The sequence below is a fragment of the Harpia harpyja genome, chromosome 12, assembly GCF_026419915.1.
Source record: "Harpia harpyja isolate bHarHar1 chromosome 12, bHarHar1 primary haplotype, whole genome shotgun sequence".
Lineage (NCBI taxonomy): Eukaryota > Metazoa > Chordata > Aves > Accipitriformes > Accipitridae > Harpia > Harpia harpyja.
Window position 1 is genome coordinate 30,285,441 of NC_068951.1, and position 19,450 is coordinate 30,304,890.

The window sequence follows — 19,450 nt, forward strand, 5'->3', positions numbered from 1 at the left end:
TGGTACAGCTCCTTGGTGTACCCTTTAGCCTTTGTAAAGTGTTTCAGTTTTCCCTTTCAGATCAGCATGGTTCTCTACGATGACACTGGGAACCAAGAGGTGGTCCTCTGCATGTCATGTTTTCTCTGGTTCAGCTTAACACAGCAAGGGGCCTCCTAGGGTCTCCCAAGCAAGCACTGTGAGTCAGGATACTCCAGATCACTTCAGGTTCTTTCTGTCTTGACCAAAAACCAAGTCCTGAACCAGTGGCAAGTCCCAATGTGTGTCCCAGACCTCATGGCACCTGTGGTTTCTGGTTTAGCCCCAACATGAAACCTCCACTAGCAGCAAAGCGAGAGCTTAGAAGACAAAAAGTTTTTTGCGGGTGAAGTGAATAAAAATCATCTCTAAAAGCCAAGAGAAACCAGAAGTCTCTTCTGAATGGCAAGAGCTGCAGAGGAAGTGGTTCATTTCAGGCAGAGGCAAGAAGCCACAAGTTGCTATGGAGACCCCTCATTGATAGTCCTGTATGTGTTTATCTCTACAATGAGCTACACAGAGGATGGGAATGTATGTTTCTTCCTCTGTGCTTCAAGTCTTTACCGCTGTCATGAGTGGCTGACATCCCAGGTTTGCTGTTCCAATGTGGCTGAAGATCTCAAACAGTTGCAGAGCTGCCCGGGAGGTGTGCTGTACCAAATGTGAGCTGTGTAGTGTTACTGGGAAGTATGCTCAACACTGCTGGGCTGATGGGGCAAGACTTAGCATTTGGAGGAATGTTTGTAGGCAGTGGGATGTGATTTCTCTTAGATAATGTTGACCATCAGGATATTTCCATGTGCCACGTTCCTCCCAAGCGGTGGCCCTGTAGGTTCTGTCTGGTTACCAAGCCCTTGCGAAAAAAAACCATGCAAGGGATGCTGGAGCGTTAGCAAGGTGGCTGCTCTCCTCTGCCTCGTGAGCCCAAGCTAATGGATACTCCTGTTTCTGGCCAGGTGATGCATAGGACTGACTCGTGGCACGTTGGCACTGTCTGCTGGGTAACGTGTTGCTTTGACAACTGGGATGGAGTCGATAGGTGTTCGGGGAAAGTTGAGAATTTGAGAAGTACTTCTTGCATGTCTGGCTTTGAACCTGCAGCTGAGGAACTGCCTACTGCCAGAAATGTTATTGGGCAAAGGAGGCCAGTGATGGCAGTGCTCTCACACGCAGCAATAGCCCTGAAAACAGGATGGGAGATTATGCAGGGCAGCTCTCCTCTGCCCTGGGTCAAGGCCTTACTTCTGCTTCCCTGGTGGCACTTTCCCTGCTCCCAAAGGTCTCCAAAGTGTTAAACATGTCAAACGAAGATTAGGAAGCTGTGCTAAAGATCTCTACAACAGCCACAACAGGTCAGAAAGGCTGCTGAGGTCCTGCCTTGCACAGAGAGATGCTGGTCCAGTGGCTCTGCCAGCAGCCAGGGCAGAGTGTGGGAGCAGGACGCCTTTGCAGGCTTGCTGCTTGTGCAGGGAGTTCTGCTTGTCGGCACCCAGCTCTGCAACAGTGCCACCCAGCGCACCCTGAAATAGGAGTCTAGCTTAGCATTTTAGAAACTTTAAGACCTAGGAAACCCAGGATGCGTTTATCTTTCTAGCTTGGAGACCCCCCCCGAACGCGATGGTGCTGTGTAAATAGCAACGGCAGCACCTGTCCTTCTGGCTGGGGTTTTGAAACATGAGTTTTCAGCTTCTCGTGCAACCACAATGCTGAGAAATGTCTTAGAAACAAACCAAAACTGATACCAGCAGGTTTCTCAGCCAGCAGCCTAAGCCCTGGGGATTGGAGAGATACTACAAATAGCATAAGAATTTGTAAGGGAGCCAGCTCCACCTCCGGGGCCTGATCTGGAGCCAGATACAGTTAATTCATTCTCAGCAGCACTGGAAGGGCCACAGGGATGCTACTGATACAGCCGTATCATCCTCTCCCCTGGCACTCTTTGAGGAAGGGAGCAGACCTGTGTCTTCACCTCAAAACAGTGATGTGAAATAATACTTTTGCCCTGACAGAAGCTTATCAGGAGGCACAAAGCGACCATGTGCGCAGGCCTCCTGCAGCATGCAGTGCCTTCCCTTGCGGTGTCTCGATAGTGAAGCAGCTCTTCAGAGCACTCGGCAGGGTGTAGGGAGAGGTGTGCACTGACCTGATGAGCTGTGCTGTGAGCACATCTCCTGCTCCAGGCATGTGGGCAGCAGGGCTGGCCAGCAGCATCGGCTTGCTGGTGCAGAAGGCAGCTCCGGGCACAGTGCTTGGCTGAGTCAGTGTTCAGGTGCAGTTATCACACACAGGGTGCAGTGACCGTGCAGTAATTTGCTTCCCTCAGGGCAGTTTAATTTGGTTCCCTGAGGGTGGTTTGCCTCACAGCACTTTTTGCCAACAGAGCAGTGATGGAGTGGGTCTCTGCCCACCCCCTTGCCTGTGCATGTGCAGTATTGCTTTCTTCTGCCCTTAACAGAGAAGCTGTTTGTGTTTTGGTCCCATAGGTATGGTCAAGGAGGGATTTTTCTGGTCTCTTCTGATAAAGCACATCATTATCAGGCTATCCTTAATGAAGGAACCCCTGCCATCAGGCAGCTCTGAGCCCCAAGGAATTGACCTGGAGAACGAGTCTGAAGTTTCCTGGCTTTTCAAAAAAATGTGTGTATTTTTAAGAGTGAGGGCTCCTAAGGCTCGATCGTACTGCTATGCCATTACCAGCTTTGCAGTTTCATAGCCTTTGCATCATGAAATTGGCCCCAGTACCATGAGTTTTATGGGTTTGCCTTGAAGAGCACATGGTGACATTTGGTCTGCCCCCCAGTTCCTCACTCTTGCCTTCCCCTGTGCCTGCCTGTTCCTAGCCAGCATGGCACAAGGTTGTCCACCACCCAAGCATGGCCCCTTGTATGAAAGCTCTTTCTCGTACAGGACCTGGCAGATGATGTTGTGAAGAGCAGTGAAGCTTCCCAGTCTTTGCCTGCTCCAGTGCACAGATGGAGGACCTCTGGTCACCTGAAAGTCTAGCAGATCTTCCTTCACTGTGTTTGCCAGGACATCAATAGCGGTAGAAACAGGTAAAATGAAAGAAAGAATTTCTGCTTGGATTGTAGAGAGGGCATTTGGTAGAGTAACCAGGTAAGAGCTGGTCTGTTTTAATGGTATAATGGAAAGACTTCTGCCTAGGACTGAGATCCAGCACTTCTGGTCCTGGCACTGCCACTGGCTCGCTAAGTGTCCTGAACAAATCACTCTGCCCGCACTGAGCTCCCTCACCATCCCAGCTGTCGTGGTTTAACCCCAGCCAGCAACTAAGCACCACGCAGCCGCTCACTCACTCCCCCCCACCCAGTGGGATGGGGGAGAAAATCGGGAAAAAGAAGCAAAACCCGTGGGTTGAGATAAGAACGGTTTAATAGAACAGAAAAGAAGAAACTAATAATGATAATGATAACACTAATAAAATGACAACAGCAATAATAAAAGGATTGGAATGTACAAATGATGCGCAGTGCAATTGCTCACCACCCGCTGACCAACACCCAGCTAGTCCCCCCGAGCGGCGATTCCCCGCCCCCACTTCCCCATTCCTATACTAGATGGGACATCCCATGGTATGGAATACCCCGTTGGCCAGTTTGGGTCAGGTGCCCTGGCTGTGTCCTGTGCCAACTTCTTGTGCCCTTCCAGCTTTCTCGCTGGCTGGGCATGAGAAGCTGAAAAATCCTTGACATTAGTCTAAACACTACTTAGCAACAACTGAAAACATCGGTGTTATCAACATTCTTCACATACTGAACTTAAAACATAGCACCGTACCAGCTACTAGGAAGGCAGTTAACTCTATCCCAGCTGAAACTAGGACACCAGCCACCTTTGCTATCACCCTGCCCATGCTGGGAAGTGGAAAACCAAAAAGTATACATTGTAATGCAATGCAGTGCTGTTTGACCCATTTTGTGGTTATAACTGATGCCAGAACAGGTGTTATCCCCGTTTCCATAGGCTGAATTACTTTTTGTGGCACAATAAAAAACGTGGTGTCTCCAGTCTTCTGCGTGAAAGCTGCTACAAGTGGTTTATAAAGTCCTCTGAACTTTTATAGCTTCAGGGAGGAAGGTGCCAGGGTTGTGAGGGCAGACGTTAACACTGTTATGCTGCTTTTAAATGGGCACCAAGGTTAACCATCACCCCACAGGCACCTTGCCCAGGGACCTTGAACCACACACTGGGGGAAAGCTCTAGGTCATCTTTTGCTGCATAACTCCAGGGCCTCCCTGCCAGAGCGATCGTGCTCCCAGGGGTGCTGGTGGTACCCGTCACCTTGTGGGGTCAAGTGCTGTGGGAGAAGTCAAGTCGTTTTCCTGGTGGGACTTTAACCAGGGTTACCATGACAATCAGTCAGGAGGCTGCCAGCACCGCGTGTCCTTGCATCTCCTTCCTGGTTTCTGCCTGCTCAGGGGTGTTGAAGCATTCAGAGCACAGCAAAGCACCTTCCCTTCCCAACTCTAATGAGATGCAACTTTTGCTCCAGGGAGCATGACTAACGAGGGAGCCGACGGGAGAGGGAATGCACCCTGATAAGGCCCCTCGGCTCCATCACCTACTGCAGGGAGGGATGTGGCAGTCCCTGCGTCCCACTGGAGACATCCAGTGGGTGTCTGGAGTATGGCTACAGGGCTTCTCTTCCTATAGAAAGCAGTGCACGAATGCTTGCACAGGTACTTATCCTGGCAGCCCTCCGGAGAAGAAGATGGGGATAAAGTGCTCCAATACAGCCAAGGTGCACTTTGATAATGGGAAAGTGCCTGCAGAAAATCTGCCTGGGGACTTGGGAAAGGCTTCTAGGTGGCAGCGGCCATCTTTAAAAAGGATGAGATAGTGCAGTGGCTTGGCTCTGTGGCATGAGGTGGCTTAGAGGAGGTGCTGGGTGGAGTCATCCGGTGGGTGCAGTGGTCTGTCCATCCCAACAAGGGACTCAGCACTGGTGTGGGGATAGTCCCGATGCTTTTGCCAGGAGCTGCTGCCACACCAGCTGCACATGCGGAAAGCACCTCTCCTCCCTGTCTTCCTCACATACTCTCAGCCCCCACACTAAGTCCCAACTAAGTCCCTCCCTGTGCTTACTCTTTTGCTGCACGCTTTTATCGACAAGCAAGTCCCTAAGACTGTATCCCCAAGAGCACATCTGGACCTTCTTTTTGTACCACTGGCACTTTTTCCACCCCCAAGCCATGCGTGAGCTGCCTGGTTCCCTCAAGCTTTAGGGACACCTGTACCAGGTGGCCCCTGCCCACCAGCAGCACCACCAGGAGCAGGAAGCCCCCAGCTCACTGCGGGCAGGCACGGCACTTAGTACAGCCGGGTCCGGCTCCCGGTGCAGGCAGCTCTCCCTGCCTGCAGGCATGGTGCAGGCAGCTCTCCCTGCCTGCAGGCATGGGCCAGGGGCCGGCTTCCAGCTCTGCGTGTGCGTGGGCGCTTACCAACTCAAAATCAGTCCCAGGTTGATCTGTTGCAGCCCAAGGAAATTCCTACACTCCTGTACATCTGTCCTGGTGTGAGAAGCTGTTGCTCTATTCCATGGGCAACAACCATTCTGCAAGAATAATTATGTCTGGGAATGCAAGGAATGACATCTCTTGTCAGAAAAATTCAAGATAATTGGATAACACATCCGTTGTCTCACCCCACCCCACAGTGTCTCTTTACACTGAAATACATGCCTGGTCAGTATCCCTGGGGTGCAGCACAGATAAAAGCATTTTTAACACTGTCTAAACTAATCGTTCCTAAAATCTCCCAGCTTGTTTGAATGAGACTCACTATGAATGATATATCTGTGCTGTTTCAGACTGTAACTATGTATTGAATCAAGGTCAGGACATTGACTGCTGAATTATGTTATTTATTTTCTGTATAACATAAACTCCAGCTTAGCTAACACTTAGGCCTGTGTTTCAATGCAAGGCATGTGTACTCGGGCTCAGTGCAGCTATTCATGGGCAAAGCCAAACACATATGCCAGTGTCTTTACACTTTGCAGCCTGTGCAGAGGGATGCAACTTGCTCTTTCAGAAAGGGGATTCTTAAAATTCTCCTCTGACCTGTGGTGTGAGATTGGGGGGCTCAGAGAGGGGGGTTGGAAACGCTGTGCTGGCCAGTGGAGAAGTCCATCAGGGCCCAAGTGCCACCCTCAGGTCTTCCTGGTGCATATATAAAGCATACACAAAACAGCCTTGAGGCTTGGGAATGGGGGATATCTAAGGGTCTGAGGCCACCCTCTAACTCCATACATGATTCCTGCACTCCTGGTATCTGATGCAAGTTGCTGTCTTGAAGCCGGCTCCGAAGTGCTCCTGCAGCAGAAGAGTCCACGTCCCTGCTGAAGGGCTCCTTGCTTGGCTGGCAGGACGGCATAATCTGCAGGAGATTTAATGCAATAGAGTCTGTTCTCTCCTTCCATGAGCAGAGCTGCAGTTACCTGCGCGTTATAAATCTATGTTGCAAGGAAGATGTAGGTTGTATATGGGTCATAGAAAATATAATTGTGTAATGGCATTAATGCATTCCTGAGCTAAGGTGCTGAAATAAGGTTTAGCTGCAGAAAATAGGGCTGTGGGCTTTAAATAGCCTTACTCGGGCATCGCTTGGACAGAGCTGGTGATGCCATGAACAGATCGCTGTGCCTTCTCCGGGAGAACAGAAAGTCCCTTTGCAGAAGGCACTCTTAAGTACATTTAACGACATTTTTTAAAGCATTTAAAATATCTTTCAGTATGCTGGGGGCTGCTGAAGGAGTCCAGAAAAAAGGATCGTGAATCCACGGGGGAATGTGGGAGCCATCCTCCGAGAAGTGGGATGCAGAGCACGGCAGCAAGCACCGGGGTGCCTGTTTGGGCTCGGCTCGGCGGGGTGCAGACGCACCCGTGCAAGGGGGGAGCAGCAGCCTGAGTCGAGCCCCGGCAGCAGGGCGCTTCCACCTGAGCAGGCACCCACAGAGAGGGGCCCACGGGAGTCTGGTATCAGACCGCGGGATCTGCTTCCGCACCCACTGGAGAAGTCCTGCTCTGCCCCCTTCTGCTGTGTGCTTCCTCACTCCTCTCAGTGAGAATGAAATCTGGCTGCATGCCTGCCCTGCCCGGTACCTAGCATATGCTGTGATAACCCGACAGCAAAATGCAACAACAAAAAAAATTTTACTTTATTTAGCAGGATAAGGCTGACCCTGGTGCAGGGCATTCCTGGAACATACTGAAAAGCCAGGATTAAGTGCACTGCTTGAACTCTGGTTTTTATGGTGAGCACATCCACATGGGTCAGATGCCGCCAGGCCAAAGCTTTATCACCGGTCCAGCTCTGCAATGTAGTTCTGTCTGCAGAGGCTTGCCCGCTGTCTCTTTTGTACCTCTTTGTCCTTGTTTTTCTTTGGTCTGTTTTGGTTTTTTACTTTCAGAAAAGTAGGGATCCCTCTGGCTCCTCTCTCCAGGGACTTGGACCTCGGCAGCAAGTGCCAAGTGGGTCGGGGAGTCCTCTTCGGAGCCCAGCCAGAACTGCTGCTGGTCCTGCACAATGGGGTTTGTCCCTTAAATAATAATATCTTTTTTAGTTCTCCAACTTCTTAAATCTCTCTCTTTGGTTTCTTGTGTTTTGAATACGTAATTGGATAATTTCCAGGGTGGAGAGCTACTCACTAGTTGTATATACATGAATCACAACATCTTTCATGCACTTGCCTTGGACGGAGTTCCCATATCCCAGAGGCCAGTTCATGCTTCCAGAGTCTGTTTACTTCCTTTGGTGCCATAACTGTAATTTGAAATTTTACACCATTTTGCATGAACAGATTTCAAAGCACTTTCTTGCCACTCCTAGAAACAGAGGAAAATTCCCACCTGCCTTCCCTTTCTCTGTCTTATCTCCTGCAAGTTCATTTTTGTTTCTGTATACATGTGGCAACTTGTCTGGCCAGCCCAAACCCCATTTCCTGTAGAGTAGTGAGAAAAACAACAGAAATGAACTTGCAGGAGAAAAGAGAGAGAAAGGAGGGAAGGCACCTCCTGAGGCAGGAAGAGCTGTCCATGCAAAAAATGGTGTCTCCGTGGTGGCAGTCTCAGGACCCCCAGGATATCCTACGTCCCAGGATATGATGCCCTGACACCCCAGGTCCCACAGAGAGGCTCCAGCACTGGGGCTTCAAAAGCAGCAGGCCTGAAGACAAGATCTGTCCATGCAAAATGGTGCAAAATAGCCGTGACAGTGGCAGCTCTCCAGCCCCCATGCGTTTAGGTTGCTCAGTCACCATCTGGAGATGAAACCTTCCTCACAGGGACGGGCATGGAGCCCTGGGCTGCTGACTCCCAGGGCTGGAGCTGGTGGTGTTCCATAATCAAAGGGTATGCCCAGAACTTCTGGTCCCTCCAGTGCCTCCGCTGGAGGCTTTTCCTGCTGGTAAGAGCTTGGGCAGCTTCTTGGCTGTCCTAAGTAATGTCAAGGATCTCATCACAGGGTTGAGAAGACAATGTCACTCTGGCTGCTCTCCCATCTCATGGCAGGTGGAAAGCTGCTGGGGGCTTCTCTGCAGCTGCTGAAATCCCAGCTGGGGACACAGCGTGGTCAGACAGTCTTTCCCTGGGGAGCCAGGTCCCCACCAGGCCTGGCCACCTAAAGCTTCTCTGTTACATAGGAGCTGATTTCAGGGTGGCCTGGGGTGTGCAATGGGACAATCTCACTTCTGCACTAAGCCAGGTTGGCTGCAGGTAGAACTTCATGGGTGGTGTGGCACTGCCCTGTCCCAGCCCCCAGCTGGCAGGATTTTATCTGCAGCCCCAACTTATTCTAACAAGGGGGTTTTCTTTGCTGGCAGCGCTCAGTGCCGTTGCCTCCTCTCCCTAGGGCCAGCCGAGCCTCGTCTCAGAAATAGACAACCAAGTAACATGAGACAATCCCGGCCAATGTAGCCCATCCCTATGTGCCCTGCACGCAGTGCTGCCTTACACCATGCTCAGCGTGTGCCCAGTGCTGCCTCATCCCATGCACACCCTGCATGTGCCCTGCACCCCGAGCAGCCTCACCTGCCCACCCCTGGACATGCTGTGTAGCTCGTGCCACCTCACCCCGTGTGTGCTTTGCATCCACTCCTGCCTCCCCACGTGTGCACGCTGCCCATGCACCCATCTGCGCTGCCTTGTCCTCCAACCCCTGCAGCGCTTCACCCTCCGTGTGCTGTGCACGCACCCCGCACGCCTGCCTTGCAGCTGCCTCATCACCCAGAAATGTGGGGGAGGCTTCATTCTTGCATGAAGCGTTCAGAGCGTGCCTGGTGCCCCCCCCCCCCCCGCTTTGCCCTGGTTTCCCCCCAGCTCTCCTCCCTCCTGTCCTCCCACACCTGCTCCAGCTTCCTGCCCTTTGATGTGCCTCCCCTCCTCTGCTCCAGGGTACGAACTGCTTACCAGGTGGAGATGACTTCTCCCCACCCTACAATTAGGTGCAATTATAAGGTTACGCTTTTCCCAAACCCTTGCTCTGGTGTGCGTTGAAGGTGCACAGGCTCACGAGCAGAGTCCTGCTCCGGGCAGGCGGGACATGGAGCAGGGCCCTGGTCTGTGCGGGTGAGCAGTCCCAGTGGGTGCTGGTGGCGGGATGACAGGCGAGTCCTGGCAGTGCTGGGGATGGGGTGGCCGCTGAACACGGCCTGGCCTGGTGGCCCTGAGCAGGGACTCAGCTGCAGGAGCCCGAGCCTGCTCCATTCCAACACAGGAGTAGCAGATCGATACCTGGGTGCTTCCCGCTGTGGTCAGGCAGAGCCCAGAAATGTGCCCCTGGGGAAGGCGCAGCCAGCGCTTGCGTGGAGACAGGTCCCAGCAGCGAGCTGGGCTGTCAGCTCTCGTCATCTGTGCTTCAAGGCATGCGGTGCCTCAGCACCCATGGGATGCCCTTGGAGCAGTGGGGCTCCACGTGCTGCCGCCCCTGGGCTTCTGAAGGTGCTGCCTTTGGCTGGAGGTGGGACTCCTGTGTGTCCTACCAAGACAGAGGTTCGCTTCCACTGCTGTTGGTGCTGCCTATGAGGGAGCTGATGGCTACAGCAAAGCCCACCCCACATGTCATCCCCGCTCTCGCTGGGGCTTAAGGAGTGTCGGCTCCTGGTGGCTCCTGGCTCCTCATCGCCTCCTGGCCATGTCCCAGGTGAACGCACACTCCTGCAGCAGGTTTCATGGAGCATGGCTGGGTGAATGCCTCGCTGCTCTGGTGTGACTTTGGCTGCAGGGTGCTGGGAGCCAAAAACCGCAGTGCCCAGTCACCTGGGCACATCTCTGGCAGGGCCAGCACTGCAGGGCAGCCCTGGGGTGCTGGGCAGCGCCTGGAGGCCAGAGCAAGCACGAGGCCCTCCTGCTGCAGCAGGGCGAAAAGCTTCATCAAAACCTCTCCATTCAAGGGCAAAATGCTGCCACCACAGCCAGGGAGTCCTCGCTCCATCCCATGGGAGAGTGCTCCATGCGCAGATGTGGATACGCACACCGACACACCTCCCCATGTCCTCACACACACAGGGCAAATGCTCTGCTGTGGCCAAGGCTGGCCATTCTGCAGTGCTTTCTCCTCTGGTTGCTCTGCAGGATGCAGGCAGCCAAGCTCAGGAGAAAAACTGAGCCTGCTGGTCTGCTGGGGGGGTGGGGAGGTGGATCTCACCTCTGCAGTGCACTACGGCATGGCAGTACTCGTACCATTCAGGTCAGGGCGTCTGTCCAGGGGTTTTCTGATTTCTAACCTGTTTATATCACAAGAGGTGCAGATGAACATGGGGCTTGCAGAGGGTCCGCAGGACACCTCTGACTTTTTGACATGGGCAGCCAGAGCAACCCCATCAGGGACACGCACATGGTGGCTGCCAAACCACTGAGGGAGCTGTGTGCAGGCAGGGAGAGCCCCTGCAGGCTCCCCTGCCCCATGCCAAGCGCTGCCGGCGGGGCAGTGGAGTGGCAGCTCCCCTGGTGCTGCTGGGTCTGCGTTGGATGAGCCATGCTGAGCCGTGATGGCCATCGAGGTCCTGGGAGCACCTCGGCTGTGGCCGTGTTTCAGGGCACACCTCAGCAGCACGGCCCCAGTAAGGGAGAGGACTGAGCTCTTTGTGGCTCTTGGGGTGGCATTTGGGCAGCCAGGGGCTCCAGAGTGTGTGTGTGCATGTGTGAGTAAAGCATGTGGTGCAGCGTGTAAAAACACACCTAGAGAGAAAGTCTCAAGAGAGATTAGATTAAAAGAAAATGTAATTAAACACAGAGAGCATCCTGTCTCTTACTCAACTTTCCTTGCATAACTCTCGGGACTGGCTGCCTTCACAGATGGCTGCTCTGCTGTCAAAGTCATTTGCTGGGCACCTGTTGGAAAAACTGCCAGGTCAGCACAGAACTAATTGCACCAGCATCTTTCCTAGTAGTGAGATTTAAAAGTCTAGAGGAAAAACTGCTGAGAGGTCTTGCAGCTCCCCAGGTGAGCCTGCAATACCTCCTGCTACTTAATTCTCCCCATGTACTCCTGTGAGCGACTGTGATGGAGACCACAACGTTGCGGTGGCCCAGAGGGTCTCTGGGGCTCGAGTGGCCCCTGGCAGTGGAGGTTGCATGTCCCCCCTGGGACCATGGTGATGGCTTCTGCTGGGCCAGAGGGAGCAGGACAGGAGCCGCTGCCATCCCCAGCCCCTCTGAAAGGCTGCGGCACTTCTCCCCTTCCCCTGCTGTTTGCACCCAGGTCTGAGGCTCTTGTGAGCAGCCAAATGGCAGAGAGCTCCACAGCTGCAGAGCGATACCCAGACACGTAGGGTGCCTTTGTTTGCCTGGGTGAGCAGCCAAGTTGCAGCCCATCTCCAGCTTTGTACCAGCTGCAGATCGAAGGCAGCTGACTGGCCTGCCAAAAAAACAAAACACGTCGAGGACCAGGGAGTGGTTTGTGCTAGTGCTGAATAATGATGATCCCAGCATGCTTATAAAACGACGAGGCGGAGAGCTCACCACAGAGCTGTTTCTTGCAGCCCTGGTCCTCTGCAGAGCATCACTCCGCCTCATCAGCCAAGGTACGTTTCTGAATTAAGAGATTCAAAATGGGACCTGTGTTTGTGTCCGCAGTGGGGCCCATGCCCTGCAGCTGGAGACAGACTGGGCTTTTCTTTTAAACTTGGGGAAAATGCTACTGCTGCTCCTGTGGAGGAGTTTCTGGCCAGGGAAGCAGAGCAGCCCCATGCTGCAGGGTCTGTAGGTGCCAACCTGCCCCAAGCAGACCTCAAAGCACATGGGCAGCATCCTGGCTCCAGGGGCTGCTTGGGGGTGAGCAGCACAGCTCCCGCCTCTGCTGTGCAGGAAAGCATGTCCTTTCCCTCCTCGCAGCATGCTTTTGGGGGTTGGTTCATGTTTTATTTGGTGCTGATTTGAGTCTCGACCAACTTGCCCACCCTGCAGTGCTGTGTACATCCTGGCACACGGAGACCCCCCCAGAGGCAGCTGTACTGTCCCTCTACTGCCTTGCAGGGCCAGGCAGCCCTGGCACACGTGGGGATGTCCCTCTCACCATGCAGGCTCTTGCATGTGTACACTGCTCGCTTCCATGTCCCAGGGCCCCGGCTCTGACCCGGCCCTGGAGCATGTTCCTTGTGCTCCAGCATTTTATAGCAAACATCTCTGCATTTCCCCTTACCTCAGCTTTGGACAGATGATGATGCTCCTGCGTGTCCTTGGGGGTTTATCACCCCTGCATCTTGCTAGGTGTCAGGTGTGGGTGATGGGTAGAGGTGCTCTCACCAGGCATTGCCTTGCTTCCCGCAGAGCTGCTGGGCACAGCTTGAGCACAGCTGAGGCCATTTTGGGCTGGGGACTTATTTGGGACAGTGGCTTTGTGCTCTTCTCATGATCCTTTTCTCCTTGCTGTGCCCCCGAGGTGCCCTGCTGCAGCTGTCCTGTCCTTCTTGCCGTATTTCACACAAAGTTCTGCTCCAGGGAGGCCCCAGCTCAGCTATTTTCCTCCTCCCCAGGTCCGTTTCCTGCCTGCATCCCGGTGCAGCCATGCTGGGCACAGCAGTGCGGCTCTCAGTCCTGCTCGGCTTCCTTGGCTTTGGGAAAGGCCAGATGTTTCACATGGGACCATGCCCAGATCCACCAGTCCAAGAAAACTTCGATATCAACAAGGTGTGAAAAGCTTTCTAAAAATCTCACGGCGGGTAGCGAGTTAGGCTAAGGGGGCATGGGACCGATGGCAAACTGCCTGGGTGCATGGGGGGGGGGGGCTGGCAGGTCTGGTCTCGACGCCTTGTGCCGGAGCTGCCAGCGCGGGTCTGCAACCCCGCTAACCCCCTGCAGCCTCCTGCGCCATGGAGGTGGATGCTTGAACAACCCGAGCAGTCAAAACGGTGCCAGCAAACACGCCGTACTGCTCTGCCTCAGCCCTCTTGTGCTAAAAGTGTCTCTCTGGACTTTCTTCTATCAGTATTTGGGGAAATGGTACGAGATAGAGAAGCTGCCATCAACTTTCGAGAAAGGAAGCTGCATCCAGGCAAATTACTCGTTGAGGGAGAACGGGAAGTTCAAGGTGATCAACAAGGAGATGCTGTAAGTGTTTGTGTTCAGGCCGTGTCCTCGCCTCAGGGGTGGCACTCCTGTCACCTCTCTTGCCATCCTGGGTGGTCATTTTTTTCCAAATTGCCTGTTTCTGGATCTGGGGGTGCTGGGGAAGGCACCATGTGGTTGCAGTAGCTCTGCTGGGGTAATGGGCTTTGCTGTGGTTTCGGCAGAGATGTGGGTCTCTGGTTTCTGCTGGTGCTTCCCTGGGGCTCACCAGGTGTCTGTCTCATTGTCCAAGGTGAGTAGTGAGAAAATAGATCAAATGCACATGGTGACTCCACTGTGAAATAGCCTGGGTTTCTCCCCTGACTGGTTTGTGATCCCCAGTGATGGCTGAGAAGCCAGATGCCCCAGGTCCCGTCCAGGGAGGGTCACAGGGCTGGTTATGGGACGGCAGCCACCAGCTTGTGCCCCTGTGTGCTGAGAGGTGCCTATGCTTTGTGGTCCTCTCTGCTTCGGAGTAAAGGGACGCAATGCAAAGGGTCAGGGAAGGTAAAGCACGTGGGTCATTTTTACTTAAGCAAATATTTGTCAGCCTTTTTCTGGAGCATTCACCTTGCACTGGTAGTAACTGCTGTGTAAGGGGATCAGCAACCATTGCCAGTTTAAATCAGTGAGCAAAGTGAATGCACTGATTGTTCCCTTTATTGTACTTGATAGTTGGCAATTATGCCAAGCCCTCCTGGCTTTTCGCATGGACAGATGCAGATATTAATTCATCTGTTTCCATCACCAGCCCTGGCTGTTGTGGGGTGCTGCTGTGAGTGGCTGAATGAATAAGAGGGATCGAGCGGCGAACGCAGCGCTGTCCCCTGCGCTCCCTGGCATGGCATGGGGACTTTGTTCTGGCTCACAATAACAACAACGTAGCAACACATCCCTTGTGTCCAGCAGAGAGCAGCGTCCATGCTGCTTGCTGACCGTGCAGCACTGTCTCTGCAGCTCCACTGCTAGGGCAGCGCCTGGCAAACAGCTGGCCATTTATTTGCGCCTGCATTAATCTGCAGAGATTATTCTGACAGTTGGTGTCACCATTTCAGCAGCTCAGGACCCTGAAATGTCAGGAATGTTTTGGGTCAGGTGTGCACTGTGCATGGCTCCAGCATCAGCCCCTTGACCTCTCTCTGCTGCTGGCAGCATTAGCTTCTGCCTCCTTGGGTGTTTCTGTTTCACAGGGAAGCGTGAAACTTTCCTGCCCCACAGGCAGCATCCAGGTCTTGAGGCATCTGGGGAAAAATGCAATTATAAGACGGGCAGCCCGAGTCGTAGGGCTTGCTGCCAGCACGGCAGTGCTCTGAACCAGCTGCGAAACAAACCCTGGCTCACCAAGCAGCAACAGGTAATTTGTGTGTGGAGGAATGTGCTGTGACCTGGAAAAAATGCAGGTGATTAAACAGACGTGAATACAGGCCTTCCACAACTAGCAGAAGTTGAGCTGCTCCCTGGCACATCCAAGATCAGTGCTGGCATCCTCCTGCCCTGTGCAGAGGGGTCTTGCTCTCCCTATTCTCTGTCACTGTCCCCCTGGCACCGAAGAACACCCTGCTGGCAGGGCCACTTGGAGAGAGGCACCCTGGGGCGCTGGGGTGGTTTAACCTGGGAGAGCACTTGCCCCGCTGCGCCTGGCCCAGGACCTGGTGTGCCCTGGGTGCTGCTGAAACCGTCCCCAGGGACGAGCTGTCCCTCCGGGGATGCTGTGGTTAGCTGGTACATGTTACAGCCACCTCTTGGCAGGTGGATGTGTCAGGAAGGGTGATTTATTGGAAGGAAAAAAAAAAAAAAAGATTTCAAATTCACCTGATTTTTTTCTTGCCTTCTCGTTCTCCCCTTAGTTCCAATGGCAAAGTCAATGAAGTCGAAGGAGAAATGATGCACATGGATGTAAAGGAGCCGGCCAAGCTGGGCGTCCGCTTTAACTGGTGTAAGTGTGTGGCTGGGAGGCTCGCAGCCTCCACGGGCTCCCTGGTGCCCACTGGCCTCAGCAGTGCAGGAGGGCAGCGCCTGCAGGAAGAAGGCACTCCTGCCATGTCATCAGGGTGCAAAACTAGCAAAGTGAGAGGCAAAGCTGCCCCGGTGACTTCAGCGCAGCATGACGGGGCAATGGCAAAACATTAGGACAGGTGTTGTGACCAGCAGGCAGTGGTTTGGTGATATTTATACATCATTTACAGCAACAACCCCCGCAGTGGTGGGGCATTCTTCACCAACTGATCTCAAAGCGAGAAAGATCAGCAGCATTTCCATCCCTCCAGGTCATTTCACAGATGGGGACAGGGAGGGGGGGAGGTGGGAGAGGCAGCCCCACAGCCGCTGCAAGGGCCAGGATTAGGCTTGTTTTTCTGAACACAGCAGTAGAGCTACTAGCCCACCCTGCCTCTGTTTACAAGCTCCTTTTAATAACTTTTAATAATGTGTTTTTATTTGTGTTTTCTTCCCTTGTCAATGTAACACACGACTGGGGCCTGCCGAGGTGCAGTGCATTTTACTTAAGTTGCAGAGCACTTTGCTCTGTCCACAGCAACACTTGGAAAGTGAGCAGAAGTCTCCTCTTGGCTCCCTTTTTATTCTGCTCCCTCACACCTGCTCCCTCACACCTTTTCCTTGGCTGTTTCATAGCACTCACACAGAGGAGTTATTTGGAGAAATGGGTGGAGCAGAGGTACTTGCAAAGGACACTTATTGTTCATGAGCACAGCCAGACTTAATTATGTGCTGCTAAGGCATCACCCTCGGCCATTTTGCCCGCAGAGTGTGCAACCCCCATCATCCTCACTGGACACAAGCCCCAGAGAACAGCACCCAGCATTCCTGAGTGCATCAGAAATAAATCCCAGGGCACTTATGCCTGCCCACTGGACCCACCTCTGCTTTCTGCCTGACAGTTTGAAGCTGGTGTGGCTGTCCCTCATCAGAGCAGATGCTCTGGGCATAGCAGCCTGGTGGAGAACAGAATTTGACTCACGTGGCTGGTGCTGGTGGGATGGGCTGAGCCATACCGATTCCCACCGCCCGGGTTCCCGCTGGCTGTGTGGGGCAGTGGGTGGTGGGGAGGGAGGTGGTGGTTCGGGCTCCTCAGATCACCGGTGTCAGCTCCCAGCCCTAGGGCTCCTTCCTGCCAGCAAGCACCCTCACACTGGTGCAAGCTGGGCTGGTTGTCGGTGGCCCATCCGAGCTGTTCAGGTCATAGTCTTAACTTTCCAGCAAGACCTCTGTGGCTTTCTCGAGTCCCTCTGGGCAGAACAAGGACACCTGATAGGCTTTTATAAATTACAGCCCCCTGTACTGACCACAATTATGTGGCTCAGGAGCAGCAAAAGTGGGAACAGCACCAGGAGCCGTGGCTCTAGTGCTGCAGAGCAGTCCAGAGTTGGTTACCCATGGCATTCATTGTGCCCTTCTATCTCCTAGTCATGCCTTCTGCCCCTTACTGGGTCATCTCCACCGACTATGAAAACTATTCACTGGTTTACTCCTGCACCAACATCCTCTGGCTCTTCCACGTTGACTACGCCTGGATTATGTCAAGATCTCCCGAGATGCACCCAGAAACCGTGGAGCACCTGAAGAGCGTTCTCCAGTCCTACAAGATTGACACCGAGAAAATGATGCCCACGGATCAACTTAACTGCCCTCCTGAGATGTAACTCCCAGCACACAGCGACACAGCACCAGGCCAGCGATGAACTTTGTTGCTTTATTATCCATTAGAATTTCTCTATGTAATAGAGAAATGTAATAATCCTTTCGCTAACGGTAGTTTGCCAGCCCTGAGTTACTCCTTGCTGTCATTCCCTCTACCACTCTCCCCGCTTTTTTGTCTTGCCCTGACTTTTGCAGTGTAACTGACTGATTCAAAGCTAATGGGCGAAGAAGAGAAACCATGAAGTGCAGATGCCCACAGACCAATGTAACTGCCCTCCCGAGACGTAACTCACGGCATGCAGTGACACAGCACCAGGCCAGATCTGCTGTTGCTGTGAGTCCTCCAGTATGTGGATGGGAAAGGGTATGAGATGTCACGTGCAAGTATTAGTCCTGGGGAAAAACCTTTCATCACACAGCTCCAGGTTTGTTTCCCATTTTAGTCTTGATGCTTCTGGGCCTGCTAGGAGTCTATGGTGTCTGAGCTACATTGCGGGCACTGCCTTCCCAACGGCAATGCCCAGACACGGTGGGTTGGTCCTACAGCCTGGGAACTGAGACTGGGGGTCTTGAATGTTTTCTGGTGCAGAATGTTGCTGCCAAGCCAGAGGACCTCCTCGCTAGAAATCAGATCTGGCCCTTTGTATTTAAAGTCTAAAAATGTCCAGAAATTCAGCATCCCTCCACCCCCAGTGTCTGTATGTGTCCTGTCTTGCCTCTAGTGAGGCTAGTCCTGCACTCCCAAGGGGTCAGCTCTGAGAGTACCTGTAAGCAGACAGAAGGAGACAGGGCTGCTCCCTTGTCCTCTCCTCTGGAGGCTTTTCCCCGAACACCGAGAGACAGCAGGCTCTGCCTGACATCCTGCTCACCGCTTTTGTACGTGCTGAGTGCCTGCTGGCATTGCATCTGCCCAGGCAGGTGTTCACCAGGCACCGTGACAACTCTGCTTGAATAGCATTGATGCAACTCATTAAAAATGAAATCAAAGTATCCGTTTGGGAGCTTTTGTACCTTCCCAGCTGCATGACCCTTTCGAGCAGGCCAGGGGCTCGGCGTGTGGGGTCTGCCTCTCCTCTGAGGCCAGGGCACCGCCAGAGCGGGAATGCAATGCAACATAAGCAACCACGTCCGAAGTTAAATGGTTTGCTCCAGGAGCCTGAAGGTCTTTCCAGCTCCCTGGGGTCCGATGTGCAGGCTTCCCCCATCGCCTGAGCCATGCCAGCAAACCCACGTCATGGCTTTGGCTGGCAGCGACCCCCATCTCCTGCTGCTTTCATTGACACGAAGAAATAATGATGTGGGCATAGCACACTGTAGATCTGCAGGAAGTGTTCTACTCCTGCTGTGGTGGGACCTCGACTGGGGGGTGTGTGCAGCAAAGTGCTTTCTTGCCCTGGGAGGGCTGCAGGAGCTGGGCAGGGAGCCAGCATTTCACTGATCTTGACCAGTCGGAGGAGGCTGAGATGGGAGGGAGGCCTTGCAGGGATCAGAAACGACTGCCACGTTTAAGCCATCAGCCCTTTAAACTTCTAAATCCTAATGCCACAGCTCCCGTGACACAGAATCACACACCCCACCCGCACATCCTCAGGCTGTAAGGATGACGGAGGACACAGCTGCGCGCTGCCTCCCAGGTGTGTCGGGTAGATCGTTTCATCGCTGCTCCACCACATTCCTATTTTCCTCCTCATGCGGACGGCGCTGCTGTAGCCCACGTCCCCTCGCAGCCGTGCTGCCAGCCCACGGCGGGGTGGCTGTGCAGGCACCGAGCCCCCGGGGCTGGGAACCTGCAAGCCCCACCGGAGGGGCGGCTCCGGGATCCGGCCGGGATCCGGGATCCGCAGGTCCTGCCGCGGAACGGGAGCGTTGTACCGGGTGGCAGAAAGCCGCCGTGCCCGAGCCCTCCGGACGGACACCTCGCCGCCTCTTCGCCTGCGTCACGGAGACCCGTGACAAGCTCGGTCCGCTCCGGCGAGCACGCCGTGGCAGGGCCCCGCGCGGCGGCCACGGCACCTCCCGGCCGGGGCCGCCTCGCGCCGGTCTGCGCGGGGCAGCACCGCCCTTTCCTGCGGGGGACCCCGCGCAAGCACCGCGCGCGTCTGCCTCGCTCGCGGGCGGGAGCCCCGCAGGCGTGCAAGAGCTCCCCCGCGTGTGGGAGAGCCCCGCGCACACGCGTCACAGCTGCCCGTAGGGCCGCACGAACCTCCCCACCG

The 19,450-nt window shown here is 54.1% G+C and overlaps 1 protein-coding gene across 1 annotated transcript; it reads left to right on the forward strand.

Annotated features, from left to right (window-relative positions):
• Nucleotides 1-11,964: 11,964 nt before the first annotated feature.
• APOD (apolipoprotein D) lies at nt 11,965-18,227 on the forward strand. The gene is made up of 5 exons (XM_052804810.1): nt 11,965-12,058; nt 13,010-13,163; nt 13,462-13,583; nt 15,428-15,516; nt 17,004-18,227. Exons 2-5 carry the CDS (start codon nt 13,041-13,043, stop codon nt 17,237-17,239), a joined length of 570 nt encoding a protein of 189 aa, XP_052660770.1. The 5' UTR covers nt 11,965-12,058; nt 13,010-13,040; the 3' UTR covers nt 17,240-18,227.
• Nucleotides 18,228-19,450: the final 1,223 nt, after the last annotated feature.

Coding starts and splice junctions, on each gene's coding strand:
- APOD (XM_052804810.1), top strand. CDS start 13,041: ATGCTGGGCACAGCAGTGCGGCTCTCAGTCCTGCTCGGCTTCCTTGGC. Junction 13,164..13,461: donor AAAACTTCGATATCAACAAG/GTGTGAAAAGCT, acceptor TTCTTCTATCAG/TATTTGGGGAAATGGTACGA. Junction 13,584..15,427: donor GTGATCAACAAGGAGATGCT/GTAAGTGTTTGT, acceptor TTCTCCCCTTAG/TTCCAATGGCAAAGTCAATG.